This window comes from Dermacentor silvarum, chromosome 7 (assembly GCF_013339745.2).
Source record: "Dermacentor silvarum isolate Dsil-2018 chromosome 7, BIME_Dsil_1.4, whole genome shotgun sequence".
Taxonomy (NCBI): domain Eukaryota; kingdom Metazoa; phylum Arthropoda; class Arachnida; order Ixodida; family Ixodidae; genus Dermacentor; species Dermacentor silvarum.
This window is the reverse complement of record NC_051160.1, coordinates 37,661,121-37,684,513: the sequence shown is the minus strand read 5'-3', so window position 1 is coordinate 37,684,513 and position 23,393 is coordinate 37,661,121. Positions and strand designations below refer to the sequence as shown.

The 23,393-nt window shown below is 46.7% G+C and overlaps 1 protein-coding gene across 2 annotated transcripts in view; it reads left to right on the top strand.

Moving 5' to 3' along the window:
- The window catches only part of LOC119457923 (proline-rich proteoglycan 2-like), a 65,591-nt gene that overhangs the window by 17,857 nt on the left and 24,341 nt on the right, over nucleotides 1-23,393 (top strand). The window contains exons 4-7 of one of the 2 annotated variants that reach the window (XM_049670546.1): nucleotides 3,272-3,421; nucleotides 3,510-3,674; nucleotides 4,034-4,216; nucleotides 21,057-21,256. In XM_049670546.1, coding sequence (XP_049526503.1) covers nucleotides 3,272-3,421; nucleotides 3,510-3,674; nucleotides 4,034-4,216; nucleotides 21,057-21,091 — 533 coding nt within the window. In that variant the 3' untranslated portion in view covers nucleotides 21,092-21,256. Of the gene's footprint in view, nucleotides 1-3,271; nucleotides 3,422-3,509; nucleotides 3,675-4,033; nucleotides 4,217-19,533; nucleotides 19,732-21,056 lie in introns of those variants that run through there. The other variant, XM_049670545.1, reaches the window with a different exon arrangement.

The following is a 23,393-nucleotide window of genomic DNA, read 5'->3' as shown; positions in this document are numbered from 1 at the left end:
CAATCTTGGATCCATTGTAAGCTATTGCGAAAATTGAACTGGTAAGAGTTATACGTGCGCAAGGCTGTTCCATTGTAGCATGGAAACACATGATACAAAATATTGACTTCCAGTATGGCGTCCCACCACAATATCTGAACCGAATACCCGTTTGTATTCAATACCACCGTAGCCAATATGTGAAGGAGAGGTAAGGTTACCTGTGACTATAGTTGCCAAGAATTTATCTGAGGCTACGGATAATATATCCGTGCAAAATTCTGTTGATATCCAGCATTTGCCTGCGCTTTGGTAAAGTAAGCCAAAGCCTATATATTTACTGATAGCCGGAACACATACTTTGTCTGGCTTCGAAGTATGCTCATTTTAATTGCACGCTACAAGAGGAGCTACTGAGAAGGGCACGAATGTCTGCGAAGAAAAAAAAAACATCTCCTGGCACACTAAATGTCGTAAAACCAGTCTACCAGAAAAGAATCCAAAGCTACGTCTAGGAGCACTTTGGTCAGCAGACAAATCAACAAGAAAGCCGAGTCTATAAATGCCTTATTTTTTGTGCGCAACGCCTATGCGGATGCACACACATGAAGGTATCATTAACATAAACGCTCACATCGAAGGGCCGTTGCGGTCTTGTGCTGGCATGATGTATCTGCGGACAACGGGTGTAACCACCGACGCTACAGTGCGACAGCGAGCAAAGAAATAATAATTTTACCCAAAAGACGAAGCACTGATAGCCATAGCACGTTATTCAACAACTACACAAATAAATCTCCGCAGTTTTATTAGCCACATAAATTATTGTGAAAATACGCTTACCAATTGCTGGCAAAATTAGCAGCAATGGTATCGCGCACGGAGCGGCAAACAGGAACAGATATCACTCCATGACCGCGAACTCTCACTGGCTCTACGTTGGCATGATGATGAGGAGCGGCCTCGGGGGGCGAACACATATTGCTGCCTCTCGCTTTAACGCGCCTCCGAAATTTGAGCGGGCGCCGCCTCCAGCATAAAGGCGTGCGAAAATACGGCACACAAAAGCGATCAGCCATGTCTGCGGGCCCAGCGCTTGCACCCGCCTCAGATTACCTGCCACGTCGAGAGCACTGGCCACGTGCGTGCTAAACATCACGGGCAGTCTTGCGCAGGCACGGACCAGAAGATTGAGCACAGAAGATTGAGCACCTGCAGTAGTCAGTTTTATGCAGCTTCTGCATCCAGCGTGTAACATTGCTATTGGGCGCTTTTTCTTCTACAGGTACATTATAACGTTACAGATCAGCTGCCTCCCGTAGTTTTCCTAAGCGTCTGTTCTCCGTCGGGAAAACGTTATTTGAAGCCAAAGAATTGCCCCTAAAGGCTAGTTAATTACAACAGTCTCCTAACTGCAGTGTCTCCGTGAATAATTTATTAAACCGGCAGCTGCGTATGCAGGACAGCTAAACAAAAGATAGTTTCCAGCTGTTTTCATGAAAGCTCGCGGTGTAGAACATTCATTTAGAAACATTCATGTTGAAAACAAGTATACAATGTGAACTCGTAAGACATTTCTCTCCCACCGGCATGACACCCATTGAAGCGCGATCGATTCTGATAACATATTAAAAATGGTGGTGGAAGCGGATAACAGAAAATAACGAAATACACTGCCATGCTAATTCAACTACGCGTGTTTTGCTACCAGTTTGAACATGCGCACAGGCTTTTGGTGCTTTGTTTGTCTGTGCGTGGCCGGCTCGTTTCTGAACTACCAACCGGGAATGAAGCAAAATCCATGTGCTAATGTTGCGGGTGCTGCAATGCTATCTTGACCGAAGCTGCTTACACAGAAATTCATTTTGGTGCAGGGGCGCTATACCGCAAAGTTATTCCAAACTTTTTTTTATTCCAATTGTACGATCAGCCCTCCACGATTGGTCAAAAAATTTTCGGTCCACCCTCAAACATCGCCTGTCTGTCACGTGACGTCACGACTATTGCGATAGCTCACCATCTGATATGACGTGTACACACTGATTATGCAGGATTAAACCGAACAAACGAAAAATTATTACTCCTGATTCGCCGCTTTTTCGCCATTAGCGCTCTGCTATTGGTCGAAAGCTTTCGGGCTGCGCCGACTTCACCTGTCTGTCACGTGACGTCACAAAGCCGCAAAAGCTCACCTGTCAAAGTTACGTGTACGCGTGAAAGATGCAATATCATGCCGAACAAAACTGAATTTTTTTCTTCCGAAAACCCAGAGACTGCCTCGTTCCATAAGGAATAGAAGATGGCTGCACGCCGATTTCTCCGGCACTCGCTATTGCACCTGGCAGCGAGCACGGATTTTTTTGCATATAATAAACCTTTCTGCGTGGCAGTAAAATGTTATCGAGCCCTTGAGGCACACATACGACATCGCTCTGCCAACTGTTCCATGCTGAGGATCCGTTTCAGCAGCATTCTAAACCTTCCGTTACACGCCGCCGCAATTTTCGACCAGCCACCGCAAGTTAAGTAATGGGAAGCGGACCAATCGGAGACGCCGGCACCACCCTCTTCATCCGGTTATCTATTTTCACAGCGCTCGCTCTGCCCGATCGAAACCCTCTCCAGTTGAGCGTACTCCTCACCTCTTTTTAACCAATTATATACGACAAACCGCTCAGTGTAGGCAATGTTATTCTTTCTGAAAACGAACATAGGTGACCTCCTATAAACTAGGAGAGTGTTTGATTAGGCTGTTCAGACAACGCTGCAGGTCAACACCTGATGCTTGCGTCGGCGGTTACGTAAATTTGACGTCTAGAGATCGTAAATAGTTTTATGTTATAGGGCCCCAGTATACGTTTTAACTGTAAGTGAATGTCTCTTTATTGAAATCAATCAGAATATTATGATAAAATGCACGCATATAAACAGTCGATTCTTGAGTCTGTGTTAAACAGGCTTAGTTATTAAAGCAAGACTCCATTAAATCCTACGGTTTTACTACAGAAGTGTGAAACCTAAGTGGTTTTATCGTTAGCGGTATCACAGGTGAACTCACTAAACTCACGAATGACATTGAAATGAACGTTTCTGCGCTTCAAATTATTACATTTGATGCGGATAATGGTTACATGACAGCTTCTAGTATTCCCGCAACACAGCGGATAGCACTCTTTTGCCATTACGGAAAACGCGTCCTTGTGCGATTGTATTAAACATGACGATGACGTAGCCTTATGCATACTGTTGCCCAATTAAGGCATACTATTCGCGGTCTGGAACAAATATGCAGGATCAGAAGAAGGTGAGCCGGGTGGACACCAGGGTGGCAGAAGGCCGTCCAAGTTCGGCGGTTCTACAGGGGGACACAATCGGCCAACACATCAAATCCCCATTCGAAGGAAAAAACCCGCCGGTGGACAAAGGCGGCGGCCACCCCAAGGTAATTCAAAACATCTTACCGTCTACGACAGATGCGATGCATACTGTACCGAAAGCGTTACCATTGAGCAAAGGAAACAAACACGCAGGATCCGAAGAAAATGACACGGGCACCAGCAGCGAGTCTGTGAAAGGACACGGGGGCAACCGACGGCCACCGATGCCGAGCGGACCGTACAGGCCGAAACCACCTAAGCGAACTAGACCAAATTACCCTAGACCCGGCGGTGGAACAAAACATCGGCCACCACCACGTAAGTACAATCCTCTGTTGCTTGCAATAAACATGAGTCCAAAATAACCAGTCGCAAAGTTCAATCTAAACACAACCAGGCTAGACTGGTCCTGGTGCTGGAAAGCAGTTATGCATGTGTTAGGCCTGTAATAATGGCTTGCAGTCGTGTGAGATGGTGACAATTATACAAGCGGGGGCGCTCGGAAAGAGAGAAGTTGGGGAGAGTTGGAACTTGGATCTGCGTAAATAATTACCGCTGGAGCGATAACACGAAGCGATATTGTCACAGCTTTGTACAGGCAATCAATTACGCCATAATAGCCTTCGTGGCAGTATGGATGGGTATAAGTTAACCAAAACACTCTTTTTTTTTTCCAGCTCAGCGAGGTCCGACCCACGCAACCTGTGCAGCAAGACTAAGAAGGGGAAATTGCGATGATAACGAGGGCATGTGGTTTAATGATGGAGCATTCTTCACTTGCGCTCGTGTGCCACCAGGAAACTGCCCTACCGTCGGATCCTTCTTCGAAAGCTGTGAGGAGTGCATGCGGAAATGCCGCCGTAAGTGTGCCCAAACTTTCTTATCGTCCTTGCCAGGGCCATTATTCCTTTCTATAAAACTCCGAGGAACCATGGGATATGTTGGTAAACTGAGCTACTATATGTATTATGCTTCTGTTTCGATATCGGTGATTACAAGAGAAGCTGTGTTGTTGAAAGTGCACACATTTAGCGACGCGATGCAAGCCTAATAAATTATGCTAGTAATGTAAACTGAATCCATGGTCAGTTGCTATGGGGCGCTACGAATGGGGCAAGGATTTTCTCAAACTCGGATGCCATAATAATAGTGTCATAGACTAGGGACATTACATAAGTTTTTTTTGGGCATCCGCATACGAAATCTCAATTGTGATCGACTCGTTATTTGTAGGCTTGGTAAATCTTAGACATTATTCATATTGGCTTCAGTTTGCTCTGCAGCAGGTTTTAACGAATTATAGTGCCTTAATTTTTGACCTCGGTACTCGTGTATCTTCAAGGTGTACAGAGAGAGTCAAATGCTTACGGGACGTTGTTTCCCCGTAAAAGGCAAAAAACACACGACTACTTGCTCGCTACCATTCCGATAGTACAACACTATGCTCGTCGCATACACTAACACAGACAGCGTACTTGAAGTCCATAGTGCGTGAGTGCCAAGGCTTAAACCTTTCACCGTTCACAGACATCATCAGTGTTTAGGTAAAAGCGTGGGAAAAAGATTGGCTGACGATACATTTATGACTACCGAAAGCTTCCTTGTATTTCAACGAACCCAAGTCTACGACGTAAGTCTAGTTCCAACAAATATTCTGGCCTTTTGAAGGCCTGGGAGGCACCGGCCAAGCAAATTCGAATTTGAAAGTTTCCACAAGGAAGTCCTGCCAATGTGTTATGATACTAGTTTCCGAAAGTCACTGTAGTTGATTGGCCGCAGGTGATCGTCACCTTCAAAAACGTCACAGTTTTGGTCGAAAGGCGAAGCATCGAGTGCGATAACAAATTAGCATGCATCTATATGAAGTAAGGATAGTTTCATCGGTAGTAAAAGCTTCGAAACATTCGCTTACTAACTGAAATAACAAGAATGTTGTCAGTGCGCACAGGCACTGACACCACAGGCACTGACACCATAAACACATCACACTCGATGACCGCAGACACTCCCTGTCAAAACACTGGCGTGAGCAAGCGGGACAGCAGCAGCGAGCGAAGTGACCGCGCGGTCTATCGCTTCAACGGAAACCGAGCGGCGAAAACAAAGCACGCAGAAGTGTATGAGCCATCTGCAAAGTGCCTTCAAGATATGGCGTGCTCGACCACGCGCGACCGCCCAAAGTACGCAGTTGCTGGCGGAGTAAAGCCGCACCCGCTCCCTCCTGCGCTCCTCCCTGCTTTCGCCTGCAAGATCGAGCCACGATCGCCAGTTCGCCTTGCCCCCAGTCGCGAAACACGTAGTTGGTGCCGGAGCGCAATGCCTTGCCCTCCCTCCCATTTCCTGTCACATTTCGCGTGACGGAAGCCGTCGCGTTTTCTCTCCGCCTTCCTCCCTCGAGCGCGCCAGATTGAGCCGCAATAGTAAGCTCCCCTCGCGCGCTTTCACTCGCACATACATAATACGGCGCGCGGTGGTGATTTTATCGCCGTTGTAATTTGTACGAAACGTCACAGCGACGGCGACGGCCACATTTCACCTGGAGTATCCATATAATTGCTATGGCAATAAAATGGCTCACTTATGGGTAGCTCTTAGACGCCTATTCCTGCCTAGAGCGTCAGCGTCCCTCGGCGTAACTGAACGAACGAGCACAGCGAAGGATAAAAGAGCGAACGCAAATAGCAGCGAGGTATGAAAAAGTCACAGGCCTGCGCGACACACGCAGCACAGTCACAGTGTAAGAGCTGGTGAAGCGGCTCAAGAGTAGCTCCAATTTGGGCACCACGCACAACAGGGCCTTCGCGGCAGTCTGTTCACCTCGTTTTGACGAGAACGATCTGAACTGTCCGCCCGGCGTCGATGGCGAGCTGCGGCTTGTAACGCTCTCTTAACAGCTGTCTGCTGAGCCCAATCAAGCCTTAGAACTGCAACTTGCATGTCGGGCGCGCCGCCTTTGCCGGGACCTTAACTAGATGGCGCCACCATACTGGCGGTGGCTCGGCAGCTCGGGAGCGGGTTGATTGCGTGCCTCGTCTGAATCGCATATCATCGTCGGCGCCTGCGGACACTGCGTTTGCAGGCATCGTACCTAGATGGCGCCACCATACAGGTGGAGGTTCGAGTCGTCTCCCCCTGCGTGCTTGACTCATATATGGGTATTTTCCGCGCCCCGATAGCAAGCGCTTGCGTGGCTCAGTGATAGAGTATTCGTCTCGCACGCAGCGGACGCGGGCTCGATCCCGGTGGGAATAGGATACTTTTTTCGCATTTCCATTGATAGCAGTTGCGCGGCGGAATCATCGCGACCCGAAACGGCTATTGGAATGAGCACATAACAGCTTACGCTGTAAAACAGCGAGAGCGAAGAAGGCGCGTGGAGGAAAGAGGATGAGGAGAGTACGGCGAAAGGGTAAGGTGAAAAGCGCAGTGCTGCAGGGGACGTGCTCCACGGCAGCGACCACGGATGCGGCGATAGGAACCACCGATACCATATATGAAAAAAAAAAAGCTATGGCATTGTCTTCGGACCCACTGCGCATGCGCTACCTCACCTGCGCCGCCCCCGGTAGAGAAATGCGCTCCATGCGAGCCACGTGTTCTCGTTTTCAAGCTTTCTTTCTGAACAATGAGCGACGCAACCAGTGGTAAGGCTTCGTCTGCCGCTTCTGCTGATCAGCGGTTTAGCGGCGCCGCCGAGATGACCCTATCCTTTAGAATAAAATGCTTTGCTAGAATATATCGCGAATTCAAAAACCTAAGCAGCTGCGCTCAAAATTCACATTAGGGAGTATCGTAATCGTCGGCGAATTTTTGCGAGATCATGAACTGCAAAGAAATTTATTGAACACTTCAATAAGCAACTTTACACCCCCTCTGGGCCAGTGCAACCATGTGAAAGTGACGAAAGTAGCGCACTCTTTTAGCACAAAAGTCTCATTTATTTGTTTTGCGGCAGCGTACCTGTATTCAGAGTGAATACTTCAACAGGTTAAACAAATTACAATATAGTTGTGGCGGCCATATATAGTATAATTGCATCTAGTTGGCTTGGATATTTTACAAGCAAGCAAAATACGTCTAGAATCAAAATAACAAGCCTGGACGTCACACACTTGAAAGAATTGAGAATTTTGTTACAGTAAAAGTTGTCATAGCATAAATGTCCACAGCCAAACATAGTCACCGGGCGAAAAGCACACGGGAATATGCCGGGCATCCTAGAGGCTCTTGCTGTGGCCTTGTGACGACAATGTCCTCAGACGTGCGAGTCCACGTGCTTCTTCTGCACGAGCGATGGACAGGCCTTCATGACGCTGGAAGGGCAGGAGAATGTCCAGAAAGCTCCGTGGGTTGCTTACGTAAAGCAAAAAGATGGGCGGATACCAAGTAACTTCATGCTTGGCATTATTGTATGCGTACGTAAGGAAAGGCAAGCCGGAGTCCCAGTTTTAAAGTCGATAGTCTTTCTTGGGCTACCTAAACGCGAAAAACTTTGTTGTCTGATGTCACTCGATTCAACCGCCCGGCCAAAAACGACCAAGCTACTAGCACTGGTGGCACGGGGTTATACACATGAACATTATACAGCGCAGAGGAAACCTCAGGCCTACTTGAGGCAAAATATACGCAGCATTTATTTATTTAGGAATACACATTGGACTGGTTTTTACGTTAGTAAATAAAAACCAACGCATTAGAAATGTTGTCGAAGAGATGCAACGCGTTACAACAGTAATAAAAGCTCCCAACAGATGGCGCGAGAGCAAGGCGAACGCGGAAAATTTGATTTCAGTTTAGCAAAATCTCCATTGCATCCATCATGGGAAGAGTGAGAGGAGAGCGGAAGAGCGCGAGGATTGAGAGGGGGGAGAAGAAAGGGTGTTATGTATCAGGAGCGGTAGAAAACTGTCGTCATCCGAAGTCATTTGGAGCGAAGCAGGCAGATATGTGCCGAATGTTTTTGGTCAGCGTCGACATGCGTTGACAGCATGTTAGTAAGGGTACAATTCGTTCGCTCAGTGATACCATTAGTTTGCGGGTGGTAAGGAGAGGAATGTCAATGAGAAGAACCACAAAGCCACAGAAGTCCTTGAACAACGTCGGCAATAAATTGCCGTCCACAATCACTCATAACAACCCGTGGAGCACCGTGACGTAACATGACGCGGTGCAGCAGGAAAGAAGAGACATCAGCTGCTGTGGCAGCTGTAAGAGCTGCTGTCTCCTTGTAACGAGTTAAATATTCCAATCGCGATTTAATGCACGGGTAGCAAGATGAAGTCTTCGGGAGTGGTCCGAGCAAGTCGATGCCAACTTTTTCTAAAGTCGGTGGCATCACTGGTTGCAAATAACCTGCAGGGCCAGTCGTCGTTTTCTTGTTGCACTCACAAACAGCACAACTGGCGGAGTACTGCTTCGTTGTCTTCCTGAGTTTCAGCCCGTAAAACCTCTGGCGGAGCCGGTGTAATGTGCGTGCGAAGCCAAGGAGGGCCATCAGCTGAGTAATTCTTCTTGTAATGCAAATCATTAGAAATAGTAAAAGGCTGCCCTGGTGAACCATGTGCACATTCTAATAAATGTTTCAAGGCAGGGTAACGATGTTGCTCGCTCTTGAAGCTACTGAAGTCTGGGAAGTCGGACGAAATAGAAACTGAATAATCGTCAAAGCCATTGTCTTCTGCGTTTGCGTACGATGATGGGTGGCGGTAGAGGCAATCAGCATCCGCGTGGCATCGTCTGCTCTTGTAGGTAGTTGAAAAGCTGTACTTTTGAAGGTGCAACGCTCAACCGGCCATTCGGCCAGACGGGTCACGGAGCCCAGCAAGTCAGCGCAGTGAATGATGGTCAGTCACTATGGTGAACTCCCGACCGTGCAAATACGAGCGGATGGTCTGAGTGGCGAAGACAACTGCTAGGCAAACCAGCTCGGTGACGGTGTAGTCCTTCTCCGCTTTGGTCCGACTGGCATAAGTGACGACATGCTGCCGACCGTTGCAGATCTGAACGAGCACAGCACGAACACCAACACCACTAGCATCAATGTGCAGTTCAGTGGTGGCATCGAGATCGAAGTGCATCAGGACCGGTCCCGAAGTCTCTAAAAACTTAAGTTGTTGAAATACAGCCTCACACAAATCCGTCCACAAGTGTGGTGTATTCTTTTAAAGAAGGGACGTCAGAGGAGAAACAAGCTGTGAAAAATTCTTGATACATGGGCGGTAATTTGAGCAAAGGCACAAAAAAAAACTTCGGGGGTCTTTCACTATTTTCGTTTGCTGAAAATTATGAACCGACGCAATCTGTTGTGGGTGTGGTCGTATTCTCTTGTCTGTCGACCAGAAAACCTAGTACAACAGCTTCGCGTTCACCAAAGTGCCACTTTTTGGATATTGGCCCCTTGGTTCCCTTCTCGTTCACTACATAACGAGGGCTTGAATCCGGCAACATTAATGCTTTCAGGTAGCATATGTGCGTTTATTGACTAGTTGCCATCACCCAAAAAGATCACCTACTTGTGACACCTGCGGCCGAAAGAATGTTCCACATCCGCCGTCATGGTTTGTGAGTGGTGGCGCTGACTAACACTTCCAGAGTAAGTTCTAGTTGTAAAACATAAATACCCCAAAAAGTGGATGAGAAAACGGTGCCACGGTAGCTCAATGGTAAGAGCATCACGCGCCTAATGCGAAGACGTGGGGTCGTTCCATACCTGCGGACAGTTGTTTTTTCATCCATTTTCATTTCCATTTTTTATCATTTGTTTATTTCAATTAGTAAGTACAAGTAATTTAGCCTATGCTGTTCTTAGTGTGACTGTTTGTTGGCTTTTTATGATATGATTAATAACAATAATCGGACCACTCGGTGCCCTTTCTTCTCGTATATATATATATATATATATATATATATTCAAAAAAGAAAACAAGACGAACGTTTATATATATATATATATATATATATATATATATATATATATATATATATATATATATTGTCACGAAGATAATTAATCGGGGCTCGCCGAAAGAGAACAGCCTTCTTTAATGATGGCCGACACTCCAGAGAACTCGCGCACACCTGCGCCCTTCGTCGTCTTCTCTCTGGCGATCCTGTGCCTGTAATGGGCAGCTTACTTCGCGTCATTACTCCCCACGTGAAAAGCGACCGTCCCGGTCGCCGGTAGGAGAGGGTAAAGAGCGACAGAGGGCGTGGGATCAGAGTGGATTAGAGGGGCACTTCTTCGCGGGCGTAGTACGGCTTCATCCGTACTACGTGGACAATCTAGGCTCGTGCCCGCCGTCGGCTAGAGCTCATATTAGTACTCTGAGGGACGACCTCGTAGTTCACGTCGCTGAGTCGCCTGACGATCTTGTACGGGCCAAAGTATCTGCGCAGTAATTTTTCTGACAGCCCCTGGTGACGGACGGGTGTCCACACCCAAACGTAGTCGCCGGGTTCGTACTGAATGTTCCTTCGGCCACTGTTGTAACGGCGGGCGTCGACACTCTGCTGGTTGCGGATGAACTGCGCCGGCGGAACAGCCGCAGCAGGAGACTGTGGGCTCAGATTCATCGTCCGGATATGATCGGGCAACAGACCGTGCTCAGGTTGGAGCCCTTGAAGACGGCGGCTGGTGCGTACGTGCTCAGGAGTAATCTCTCCCGGGCTACTCACTGGGGATGAGTCAGGGGTGCACTGCGTCTCCGGCAATGGTATCATATACCAGCCACAGACGCCGATTGCATTCCACGGAGATGCTACTGAAGACGTGGAAGATTGGCTAGACCATTTCGAGCGGGTCGCCGAATGCAACTGATGGAACGAAGAGCGCAAGTTGCGCAACGTGTACTTCGCTCTGCAAGACTCCGCGAGGACGTGGTTTCATAACCATGAAGCGGCATTGACTTCGTGGCTCGAATTTCGACAGCAGCTGATCGCCACATATTCCAACATGGACAGAAAGGAGCGAGTGGAGCTGGCAATACAGGCAAGATTCCAAGCTCCGAACGAGAGCGTGATCACGTATACTGAAGACATGGCTCGGCTCTTCAGGCGTGCGGATGCCTCAATGGCCGAAGACAAGAAGGTCCGACATTTGATGCGCGGTGTGAAGCAAGAAATGTTCGCTGGACTTATTGGGAATCCGCCCACAACACTTGCGGACTTCCTTGCTGAAGCGACAGCAATGAAAAGGGCCCTTCTACTGCGTGCCAGACAATACAACCGTAACGTGATGGAACTTTCGCACAGCCCCTCCTGCATGACTTCGGAAAGCCACCTCGACGACCTACGCGAATTGATCAGGGCTGTAGTAAGAGAAGAGCTCCACAAAATGCAGGTAAGCGACGCGCCGACAGCCAGAATTTCTGTGGCGGAGATAGTGCGCGACGAAATTAGGCAAGCCGTCCAAGCTCCTGAACGCTACGAGGTACCACAACAACGGGAGCCAGTCAGAATGACTTATGCGGACGCCGTACGACGACCGTCGCTGTACGGCCCCTCAAACGTCATGCGCCCCTCTGAACAAACAGAAGTAGTGTTCAGGCGTCGCAGTCCACCGTCCATCGAGGAGTCGAGGCCGAGGAAAAGCGACGTCTGGCGGGCTCCTGACCTCAGGCCCTTATGTTTTCATTGCGGAGAGGCTGGCCACGTCTACAGAATGTGCCCCTATCGACGCGTGGGCCTCCGCGGGTTCCCTCCAGGTGCACCTCGCCCACGACCTGGTCAGCGCCCGATGGAGATAGAGAACTTCGTCGCCAGTCGTGACAGTTCATTCGAGCATCGAAGGCACGAGCCCCGTTCTGCATCGCCTGCTCGATACCGATCGCCAAGTCCCTCATTTCATTGAGACGCTCGTAGGTGTCGTTTACCCACCACCTCCACCAGTAAAATGTCACGAAGATAATTAATCGGGGCTCGCCGAAAGAGAACAGCGTTCTTTAATGATGGCTGACACTCCAGAGAGCGCGCGCACACCTGCGCCCTTCGTCGTCTTCTCTCTGGCGATCTTGTGCCTGTAGTGGGCAGCTTACTTCGCGTCATTATATATATATATATATATATATATAAATACATGCGCAATTTGCGGCTACACACAGCTGCAATCAGCCTATATGTCTACTGCAGGACGACGGCCTCTCTCTGCTATCTCCAATTATCCCTGTCTTGCGTTAGCTGATTCCAACTTGCACCTGGAAATCGCCTAATTTCATCACCCCACCTAGTTTTCTGCCGTCCCCGACGGCGCTTCCCTTCTCTTGGCATCCATTCTGTAACCCTAATGGTACACCGTTTATCCATCCTACGCATTACAACGCTTGCCCAGCTCCATTGTTTCCGCCTAATATCAACTAGAATATCGGCTATCCCCGCTTGCTCTCTGATACACACCGCTCTCTTCCTGTCTCTTCACGTTGGGCCTAGCATTTTTCGTTCCATCCGTCTTTGAGCGGTCCTTAACTTGTTTTCGAGCCTCTTTATTTGTTAACCTCCAAGTTTCTATTATATGCTAGCACCGGTAGAATGCAACGATTGTGCACCTTTCGTTTCAACGACATTGGTAAGCTTCCCGTCACGATTTGGTAGTGGCTACCGTATGCGCTCAAGTCAATTTTATTCTTTTTTAAATTTATTTTCTATGATCAGGGTCCCTTGTGAGTAATTGACCTAGATAAACGTACTCCTTTACAGACTGTAGAGGCTGACTGGCGATCCTGCATTCTTGTTCCTTTGCCAGGCTACTGAACATAATCTTTATATTCTGCATATTCATCATCAACCCCGCTGTTACACTTTCTCGATTGAGATTCTCAATCATTTGTTGTAATTTTTCTCCATCGTTGCTGAATAGGACAATGTCATCTGCAAACCGAAGGTTGCTGAGATATTCGCCATTGATCCTCACTCATAAGCCTTCCCAGTCTAAGAGCTTGAATTCTCCTTCTAAACATGCAGTGAATCGCATTGGAGAGATTGTCTCTCCTTGCCTTACCCCCTTCTTGATGGGTAACTTTCTACTTTTCTTGTGCAAACCAAGGTAGCTGTGGAATCCTTGTAGATATTTGCCAAGATATTCACGTATACCTCCTTTACTCCTGATTACGCAATGCCTCTATGACTGCTGATATCTCTACTGAATCAAATACTTTCTCGTTATCTATGAAAGCCATATAGAGAGGTTGATAGTATTCCGTAGATTTCTCGATTACCTGATTGATGACATGGATATGATCCATCGTAGAATACCCCTTCTTGATGTCAACCTGTTCTCTTCGTTGGCTGAAGACAAGTGTTGCCCTAGTTCTATTGGAAATTATCTTGGTGATTATTTCCTACAATACTTAGAGCAACTAGCTAATGTGCCTATAATTCTTCAACTCTTTAGTCTCCCTTCTTATGCATTAGCATAATGTTGGCGTTGCTCAGCTCTCTGGTACACTTAAGTTCGTGAGGCATTGCGTATAAAGGGCCGCATGCTTTTCAAGCGTGATATCTCCTCCATCTTCGAATTAATCGACTTTTGTTCTGCTTCTCCATCAAGTTTTCACATGTTCATGTCTTGCAAGGCCCTTCTAACTACATCGCTCGTTATAGAAGGAGCCTCTGTATTCTGTTCATCACTTCTTCGAATGAAAGTAGCTTAGCTGGTCTGGGTACTGTACAGGTCAGTATAGAATTCTTCCACTGCTTTACTATGTCATCGAAATTAGTGATGATATTACCCTGCATATCTTTCAGTGCATACATCGTGCCTTGACCGATGCCAAGTTTTCTTCTCTCTGATTTCATGCTGCGTCCATATTTTACAGTTTCCTCAACCTTTTCCACATTATAATTTCCGATATCTCTTAGTTTCTTTTTGTTGGTCAGTTTCGACAGTTCAGTGAATTCTATCTGATCTCTCGAGTTGGACACTTTCATGTTTTGCCGTTTCTTTATTAGGTCCTTTGTTACTTGGGAGAACTTACCTACTGGTTGCCTTGGTGCCTTACCTTCCACTTCAATTGGTACTTCTGAGATCAGCCTAGCTACGGTTTCATTCATTGCCTCTATATTGTCTTCCTCTTCCTGTTCTAAAGCTGCGTATTTGTTGGCGAGCACCAGCCTGATTTCGTCTGCTTTTACTCTTACTACGTCTAGGTAGGCCTGTTTCTTCTTGTATAATTTTATTCTTTCTCTCTTCAAATTGAGAGAAATTCTACACCTCAGTACCCTATGGTCACTGCACTTTATCCCTCCTAACACCTCTACATCCTGCACTATGCTTGGATCGGCAGAGAGTATGAAATCTATTTCATTCCTTGTTTCTCCATTAGGGCTTTTCCAGGTCCACTTCCTGTTGCTGCGCTTCCTGAAGAAGGTATTCATTATTCAGAGCCTATTCCTTTCCGCGAATTCTACCAACATCTCTCCTCTAGTGTTCCTAGAATCGATGCCGTAGTTGCGAATTGCTTGCTCACCAGCCTGCTTTTTCCCCACGTTTGCATTGAATTCGCCCATGACTACAGTATACTGAGTTTGCACCTTTGTCATTGCTAATTCAACATCTTCAAAAACTGTTCTACTTCTTCATCATCGTGACTGGAGGTTGGGGCGTAGGCTTGTACTACCTTCATTCTATGCCTCCTATGCAGCTTTATTACCACTATTACTGCGCTCTGATTAATGCTGTATATTTCATCAATGTTACCCGCTATGTTCTTATGGACTAGAAATCCTACCCCGAATTCTCTCTTATCTGGAAGACCTCTGTAGCAGAGGACGTAGCCGTTAGTCAGCACTGTATACGCCTCACCAGATTTTCTAACCTCACTAAGGCCAATAATATCCCAGGCAATACCTGATAATTCCTCAAATAGCCCTGCTAATCTAGCCTCACTCGATAAGGTGCGCGTGTTCAAGGTTTACAGGTTCAGTTTCCAATCTTTATGTTAACCGTTTGGTTAAAGGTTTTGAGATATCCGAGACTAGAGTTCGTTTCGATAAGCACATTTCGGACTTTCTTTTGTTTGTTTATTTTAGAAGATGACCGATATTCCAAAAGAGATGGTTCACGTGCGCTTGTATTTTTTTCTGAAATTTTCTTCGACGTGTCGTTTTTATTTTAGGGAGATAGGTCTTTTTTTGTATAAACTACGCTTGCAGCGTCAAGTCCAGGAGATTTGTTTGAAGCCTGTAGTGGCGCGCTTGATAATCAGTTCACTCTTCGTAAGGGTTCACGCAATTTTTTTCCTTTAAAGTAACAGGCGTTAGTTGGAGGCACCGTTGCTTAACTGCACAATTTTATAATGTGTTTGTACCGTTCCTTTAAATCGTGTCATACGTGGACACAAAGAAGCAACGCGTTGGATCGTGTCTCACGTGTGTATCTTTAAGACGGCAGCATTTTGAGCGTCGCTTAGAGCGAGCGTGGAATGTCTTTAGGAATAAGCGCAAGTCTTGTAGTTTTCAGCGCTTAATCTATGCAAGATTTTTTTTCCTTAGTGCGTGTCTTTGGTAGACAAGAGAAGGAAAATGTTCGTCTGTAGGCCACACGTATGAGTTGCGTTTTGACCGCAAAGCGAGAGCGATTCTTATAGTACACCCGTGAAGCCCACGAGGCTCTGAGTGGCACTAGTACGTGCGCTCATAGCGGATGTAGAGTACGAAGAAGGCGTTCGTGTTTCCTGTGATATTTCAATTATCATTAGTTTAGGGCACTTTCAAATATTCTACTTTTGCTCTCTGCAGCAGGACAACCTGGTTTTGTTGAACTCAGAGGAACATGAGAACTAGCTTTGGCGGCACGAAATTTTGGGACCATATTTCTAGGTCAAGCGAGACGTGGTGGATTTCAACGTATTTCCGGCGCTTACGCACCATGTGGTGCTTTGCTAATGGGATCGAATGACTCTTCCGTATCAGATGTTGCGAGAAGGTTTTCAAATCCTGTTCTAATTTCAAAATCGTGGGCTTCAGTGAAGGTTTAGTGATTTGATGGCTGCTTTTATGCTTTTATTAGATAAGGCAGGTGCATTGGTTTGTTGTATTAGACCCGATGACTCTCGGTGCGAGCATGGCTCTTTCCTGTGCCCTGTGGTCGTGTGTTATTGTGTGTTCCCGGGGAGAAGACCAAAACGAAGTTAATGCTGCGACCTCAAGCTCGAGTGTGCCATCGGCCATCATTTCAAGAACTAACCCCGAGGTCGTGACTGACCACCGACCAGCTGGTCACCGTCAGGTCGGATATTCTGGCGGCTGAGGAGTCTGTTGCATCCCAAATCGGCAGGGCGCATTCTTTCGTTGTTTCCATCGAGGCCGGTCTTTCCATCAGTGTCGCCCAGACGGCGGCAGTGCCCGACACCAATGGTAAAGGGCAAACAAGCGCGCCAAATCGGCAGTGCGCATCCTTTGGGGGCTTTTCCCGATGCCACCCCCATCATCAGCGGCCGCCTACTTGGTGACGCGGCCCGACACTGGATGTGACGCGATGACAAACAAGCTCACTTGGAAGTGACCACAATCGCCACCCTTCTTGGAAGTGGGGGCCAGCACGAAGGTCACTCTCCCAACCCTGGCAAAATTACCGTCACGGAGAGCACGAAACCAAGTCGACCACTTTCGTGGAAGGAGTGTGAACCCCCTGTTTCCTGATTGCCTAGTACTTGCTTCAAAGGTTGGATATCAGAGGCGGAGTTCTGTGGACAATGCGACCCCTCTGATCGGCCGCATCAAAGCCATCGGCTTCCCTTGTGTAGGGAACTAGGGAAGACGACTATTTTATAAGCAGACACATTTGGTTAGGCGGGTGCGTCCTGACGTGTTCTGATATGTGCTCAGACATGTAGTGAGCTATGACATTCAAAGTGCTCCCCCATGGAGTGGGCTTCCATATTTCAACCCACTGTAAATATGTAGAATAAAACCTTTTTCTCTCTATCTTATTCCCAGACGTACTAATCCCTAGGGTTGAAGGATCACCGGCCTGAACGCTACCCCGATTCCCAACACTGTCGGTGATCGCGCACGCTGATGAGATCTATTACGGTACACTGTCTTCCTGCCTTCAATGTTTACCTCCATGGTTGCTAGGTAACTCTTGTAAAAAATCACGAAAACCAGAAAAATAAACTGTCTGACGCGGCTGCAGCTTAGGCCTTGCGTCTCCACTTCAAGCAAGCGGAATGTTTGCCGCGATGACGTCACATCACATCCGCCTCGGACCAGCCAATGAGAGACGAGTAGGTATGCCGATGGAAAAGCCGTGTAACATTTGTCGAGACGTCCATCCTGCCATCCGCATGGTGGAGCGGAGCACATAGGTGGAGTGCGGAACGGAGGGCATGTAGAGCAAGTTCGGGCTATTAGCATTTGGCAGTCGTGTGTGCTAACCACTGTCCTGACGCTCTTTTCTATATCTGTCATGGTATGTATTGCGATGAGGGAAAAAGTGTCTGAAAAAAAGTGTTTATAATAGTGTGGACATTAGACGGCCAGAACCAATGACAACAGGCCGAGCAGTACAGTATTGACCTGTAAGTTGAATTATCCGCAGCCTGGAAAACGAAAGACGACTCATTGAATATGAAAGCTAGAAGCCATGAACATGGAAATTGCCTGATCGCCAGCTGCCTAAACATTAACTAGAAAAAAAACGCATTCATTAATAAATGTGGCGTTTCTCCAGCAGATCACATGTTGGTAATAATCTTCCATATCTATCATATCCAACAAGCATTCCGTATCATATCCAAGAAGCATAATATGCTTGGACTCCATGTGGGAGATAAAAAACAAACTTCAGGAGGAGGCAACGTACATAACACGTACGCCAGCAATGACGCCGGCGTGACAGATTACTGCGATGTCTCGTAATTATTGAGCCGCGATGACATGGAAGAGACAATCATCCCACTGCACTCTGGACAATTGGCCGCTAGTTGCAATCATCACACCAAAAACACCGCTGCGAAAATGCATAATTGTGATGTTCTTTTATTTTTGAAGTTCTAAAACACAGACTTAAATTGAACATTCACCAGCAAACCGTACCAAGTTTCGGTGTATGTCATATTAATCTGCGTGAGGTTAGGCACAATGTATCCCGGCTTAGGCATAAGCAATAGTGACGAAGAAAATACTTTTAGAGTGAAACTTTAGCCATGGTGATAACAAATAATTGATATTTCTTTCCCATGGTTCTCGGAGAATAACGAGGGAGCGCAGATGCAAGCAAACAATTGCCGCCTTTTTATAGTTATACTTGGCGATGGCGGTCGGTCATATTTCCCCCTTGGTTCTGTAAGATAATTCACAGACCAGTAGACTTGTACCTATTGTTGCGCTGACACATTGTTTACTTACCAGATGTACCGCATGTGTTTTTGACAAGGGGACAAAGGGTTCTGCGCCTCACTGTTTCTATTTATGTGTCCGCTTCATCTGCGCTGCACAAAATCAATTTTCAAGAATCTGCAACAAAGCCATGACATGCGTGTCATGTAGGTCATGAGCCGCCTAAGTCTTGGTGCTCTCATGGTCGTTTCGTTAACTTGGTAGGCTCCCCGCACACTGCTTCGCATAACATCGATTCCAACAGGGCGTTGTATCTGACGGCTTTTTACAGCTGAGATGGTAAAAATGACTAGTTTCCCCTCTTCCCACGTGGCGCACTAGTTTCGTATCGGGTGCTTTTGGGGTCAGTGCTAATCCACAGCCTAAACGTTCTTATTTTTTAAATTTTGTATATTACTGTTTTATATATTGCTACTTTACGAACTTTCATAATATTGCCCAAGCGGCTCTCGGTCGCCATATTTATGAAAAATATTTACGGACCACAGGACATCAGAGTGGAGGACGTTAGCGTGTAAGACGTTAGATTACAGGACAAATCAACAACTGTATTTTTTTGCAGTGCATTTTAATGGTTAGGCTGCTGACGACAAAGTAAGCTAATTTTGACGAGCTTTGAAAGTTGCTCTGATTGTTAGGAGTGAGGAGTTTATTTTCCTGTTGCAAGCTCATAAGAAGGAAACGCATATATTTCATAGAGAGTCGACTCCCATTTAAATGTTACATATAAAATTTTTATTTATATGGGTGCTCATCTAACATTTTATAGTAGAGATACTGCAGAGTCAACTAACGTGGGTTTAATTATTTGTAATGTTTTCCCTCAATTACACCAAACTTGCAGCACACCAGCTCCGTACCTGCCAGTACAAGACCTGATCAAGCGCCACAAGGCCACAATAGACGTGGATACGCTGACTTGCGCCGTAGATTGCTTCATTGTGTGGAAGTTCATAATAAAGAGCATGGTATGAGCAAAATTGGACTGACATGGTGTTCCATCATGTTAATGGGTTCGTCTATGATGCCACAATCTGCAGAAATGTTTTTTTTTTGTGCCAGTGTCCCTGGAATTTGAATTTGAGACTAACCTTGTATAGCTAAAATTGTCAAGACAAAGATGTTTTACCTAAAAAAAAGTGTACGTTTTATGCAGCAGTAAGAAATACTTCAAGAGAACCTAATTCAAGATTTCTTTAGAATATTGGTAAGGGCCATTCCCGCATTGTGAAGACGGCGCTCAGCAGGACGACAAATATGGCGACTGAATAAGGACGTTCGTGGCTAGTTTTATTCTGCCATTTGACTGTGACTCCTCTGTATACATTTTGTAAATATAATTTTGCCTATACTCTCTGTCTACGTAACATTTTAGTGGTGATGCAGGGTAAGAACTTGTTAAGACAGAGCGCCGCAACGGTCGTGGCTTAGATTTTTCCACAGTGACAGAAGAGGCGGGCTCTTCCTTAACGGTGGCAGCGTCAACGGTTGTCCTTGTCCAGCAGAGAGATCAGGGCACGTTTTCCGGAACCGATGACGTCGATAATGAAGACTGGTTGGCCATATACGAGCGTGTGAGTAAAAACAACCGATGGGACGATATACGGTCATGCTGGAGAATGTTATATTTTACTTAAAAGGAATGTCAAAGCTCTGGTTCGGTAATCATGAAGCTGAAATCGGAAGTTGGGATTCTTACAAGCAAAAGATGCGTGATCTGCGTGGAAAGGCCATTGGTAGCATGAGAGTGGCGAAGAAAGCGCTGGCCTCACCTGCTCAAACATCTATGGAGTCCTACCTTTCTTATTACAGGACGTGCAGGCATTTTGTCGCAACGCGGAAGATGACAGGATGGAGTCAGACAAAGCGGTACAGGATTTAAAAGGGATTGCAGGTGATGCATTCAAACTCCTCATTAGCAAGAACTGCAATACGGTCGACTCCATCCTGCAGGAGTGCAAGTGTTTTGAGAGCGCCAAACGCTGACGCATCGCCCGTCTATTCGTGCGCCTGCCCAACGTCCCGGCAATAAAAAAATGGGTGTCGCCGTCTATGATCAGCATTTCACTGTATTCCTGATTCCGCGTTTCAGAGAACACTAATGAAAAAGTAAACTCGGAAAGAAACACAGTTATTATGTCTTGCTTATGAGCAAGTGAACGGGAATTCACGTAGAGCGCGGAATTGTTGCGTGTGCTGGCAGAGCAATTACAGGTGGTAAGATATATTCTCGATACATCGTGTAGTCAAAAGAGAACAAAATGTAACTTCTTTAGACTACGTCATTCACCCACCGTGGTTGCTCAGTGGCTATGGTGTTGGTTTAATTATTTGTAATGTTTTCCCTCAATTACACCAAACTTGCAGCACACCAGCTCCGTACCTGCCAGTACAAGACCTGATCAAGCGCCACAAGGCCACAATAGACGTGGATACGCTGACTTGCGCCGTAGATTGCTTCATTGTGTGGAAGTTCATAATAAAGAGCATGGTATGAGCAAAATTGGACTGACATGGTGTTCCATCATGTTAATGGGTTCGTCTATGATGCCACAATCTGCAGAAATGTTTTTTTTTTGTGCCAGTGTCCCTGGAATTTGAATTTGAGACTAACCTTGTATAGCTAAAATTGTCAAGACAAAGATGTTTTACCTAAAAAAAAGTGTACGTTTTATGCAGCAGTAAGAAATACTTCAAGAGAACCTAATTCAAGATTTCTTTAGAATATTGGTAAGGGCCATTCCCGCATTGTGAAGACGGCGCTCAGCAGGACGACAAATATGGCGACTGAATAAGGACGTTCGTGGCTAGTTTTATTCTGCCATTTGACTGTGACTCCTCTGTATACATTTTGTAAATATAATTTTGCCTATACTCTCTGTCTACGTAACATTTTAGTGGTGATGCAGGGTAAGAACTTGTTAAGACAGAGCGCCGCAACGGTCGTGGCTTAGATTTTTCCACAGTGACAGAAGAGGCGGGCTCTTCCTTAACGGTGGCAGCGTCAACGGTTGTCCTTGTCCAGCAGAGAGATCAGGGCACGTTTTCCGGAACCGATGACGTCGATAATGAAGACTGGTTGGCCATATACGAGCGTGTGAGTAAAAACAACCGATGGGACGATATACGGTCATGCTGGAGAATGTTATATTTTACTTAAAAGGAATGTCAAAGCTCTGGTTCGGTAATCATGAAGCTGAAATCGGAAGTTGGGATTCTTACAAGCAAAAGATGCGTGATCTGCGTGGAAAGGCCATTGGTAGCATGAGAGTGGCGAAGAAAGCGCTGGCCTCACCTGCTCAAACATCTATGGAGTCCTACCTTTCTTATTACAGGACGTGCAGGCATTTTGTCGCAACGCGGAAGATGACAGGATGGAGTCAGACAAAGCGGTACAGGATTTAAAAGGGATTGCAGGTGATGCATTCAAACTCCTCATTAGCAAGAACTGCAATACGGTCGACTCCATCCTGCAGGAGTGCAAGTGTTTTGAGAGCGCCAAACGCTGACGCATCGCCCGTCTATTCGTGCGCCTGCCCAACGTCCCGGCAATAAAAAAAATGGGTGTCGCCGTCTATGATCAGCATTTCACTGTATTCCTGATTCCGCGTTTCAGAGAACACTAATGAAAAAGTAAACTCGGAAAGAAACACAGTTATTATGTCTTGCTTATGAGCAAGTGAACGGGAATTCACGTAGAGCGCGGAATTGTTGCGTGTGCTGGCAGAGCAATTACAGGTGGTAAGATATATTCTCGATACATCGTGTAGTCAAAAGAGAACAAAATGTAACTTCTTTAGACTACGTCATTCACCCACCGTGGTTGCTCAGTGGCTATGGTGTTGGACGGCTGAGCACGAGGTCACGGGATCGAATCCCGGCCACGGCGGCCGCATTTCGATGGGGGCTAAATTCGAAAACACCCGTGTACTTAGATTTAGGTGCACGTTAAAGAACCCCAGGTGGTCCAAATTTCCGGAGTCCCCCAATACGGCGTGCCTCACAATCAGATCGTGGTTTTCCAGCAAGATTCGTGATATCTGCAGTACAGGAATACGTTTTTAGCGTTTCGCCCAGCAGCTGTCCGTGCTGCCAAGAACTGCTCCTCCTCTGAGGCGCGGCTAACCGAAAACATTGTCAGGCTTCTTAGTTTACAGCGGGGCATGCCGCTACTGCTGCAAAATCAGCCGGAAAACACCACCATTTATATTCCAACTGTTCGGGCTGCACACGCTGGCGCCCATACCTCGAGCGCCGGCAACGAATGCACCTGCAGGTGAGGGCACGCATGGCAATCTGGCATAATAAGTGACGACATCCCGGTGTATCGTCACGCGCCTGGCGTCAGATGCCGGGAGCGTCATTATAGACTGCAGTGGGCGGCCTTACACTTAGTCAATGATGCAATCAGTACTGATGGCATGCGGTCCCACCGATGACCCTGGGCGGATTTGCAGCTCCTGCTTACAGTAAACAAACACTGGCCAGCAGGCGCTACGAATGTTCGTGTGCTGAATTAAAATATGTTTGGACCATCTCATAGGCCCTTGCAAAAATGGAGACTGTCTGTACACAACTTGTAGAATGATTTGCTTTTCTGCAGGTTTGTACTTTTATCTACGTAAAATATACAGACTTTTTGTAGCTAAACGTTCATAAGTTGTTTCTTTATTTTTTTCTTACTCGCATTCACTAGAATGTGCT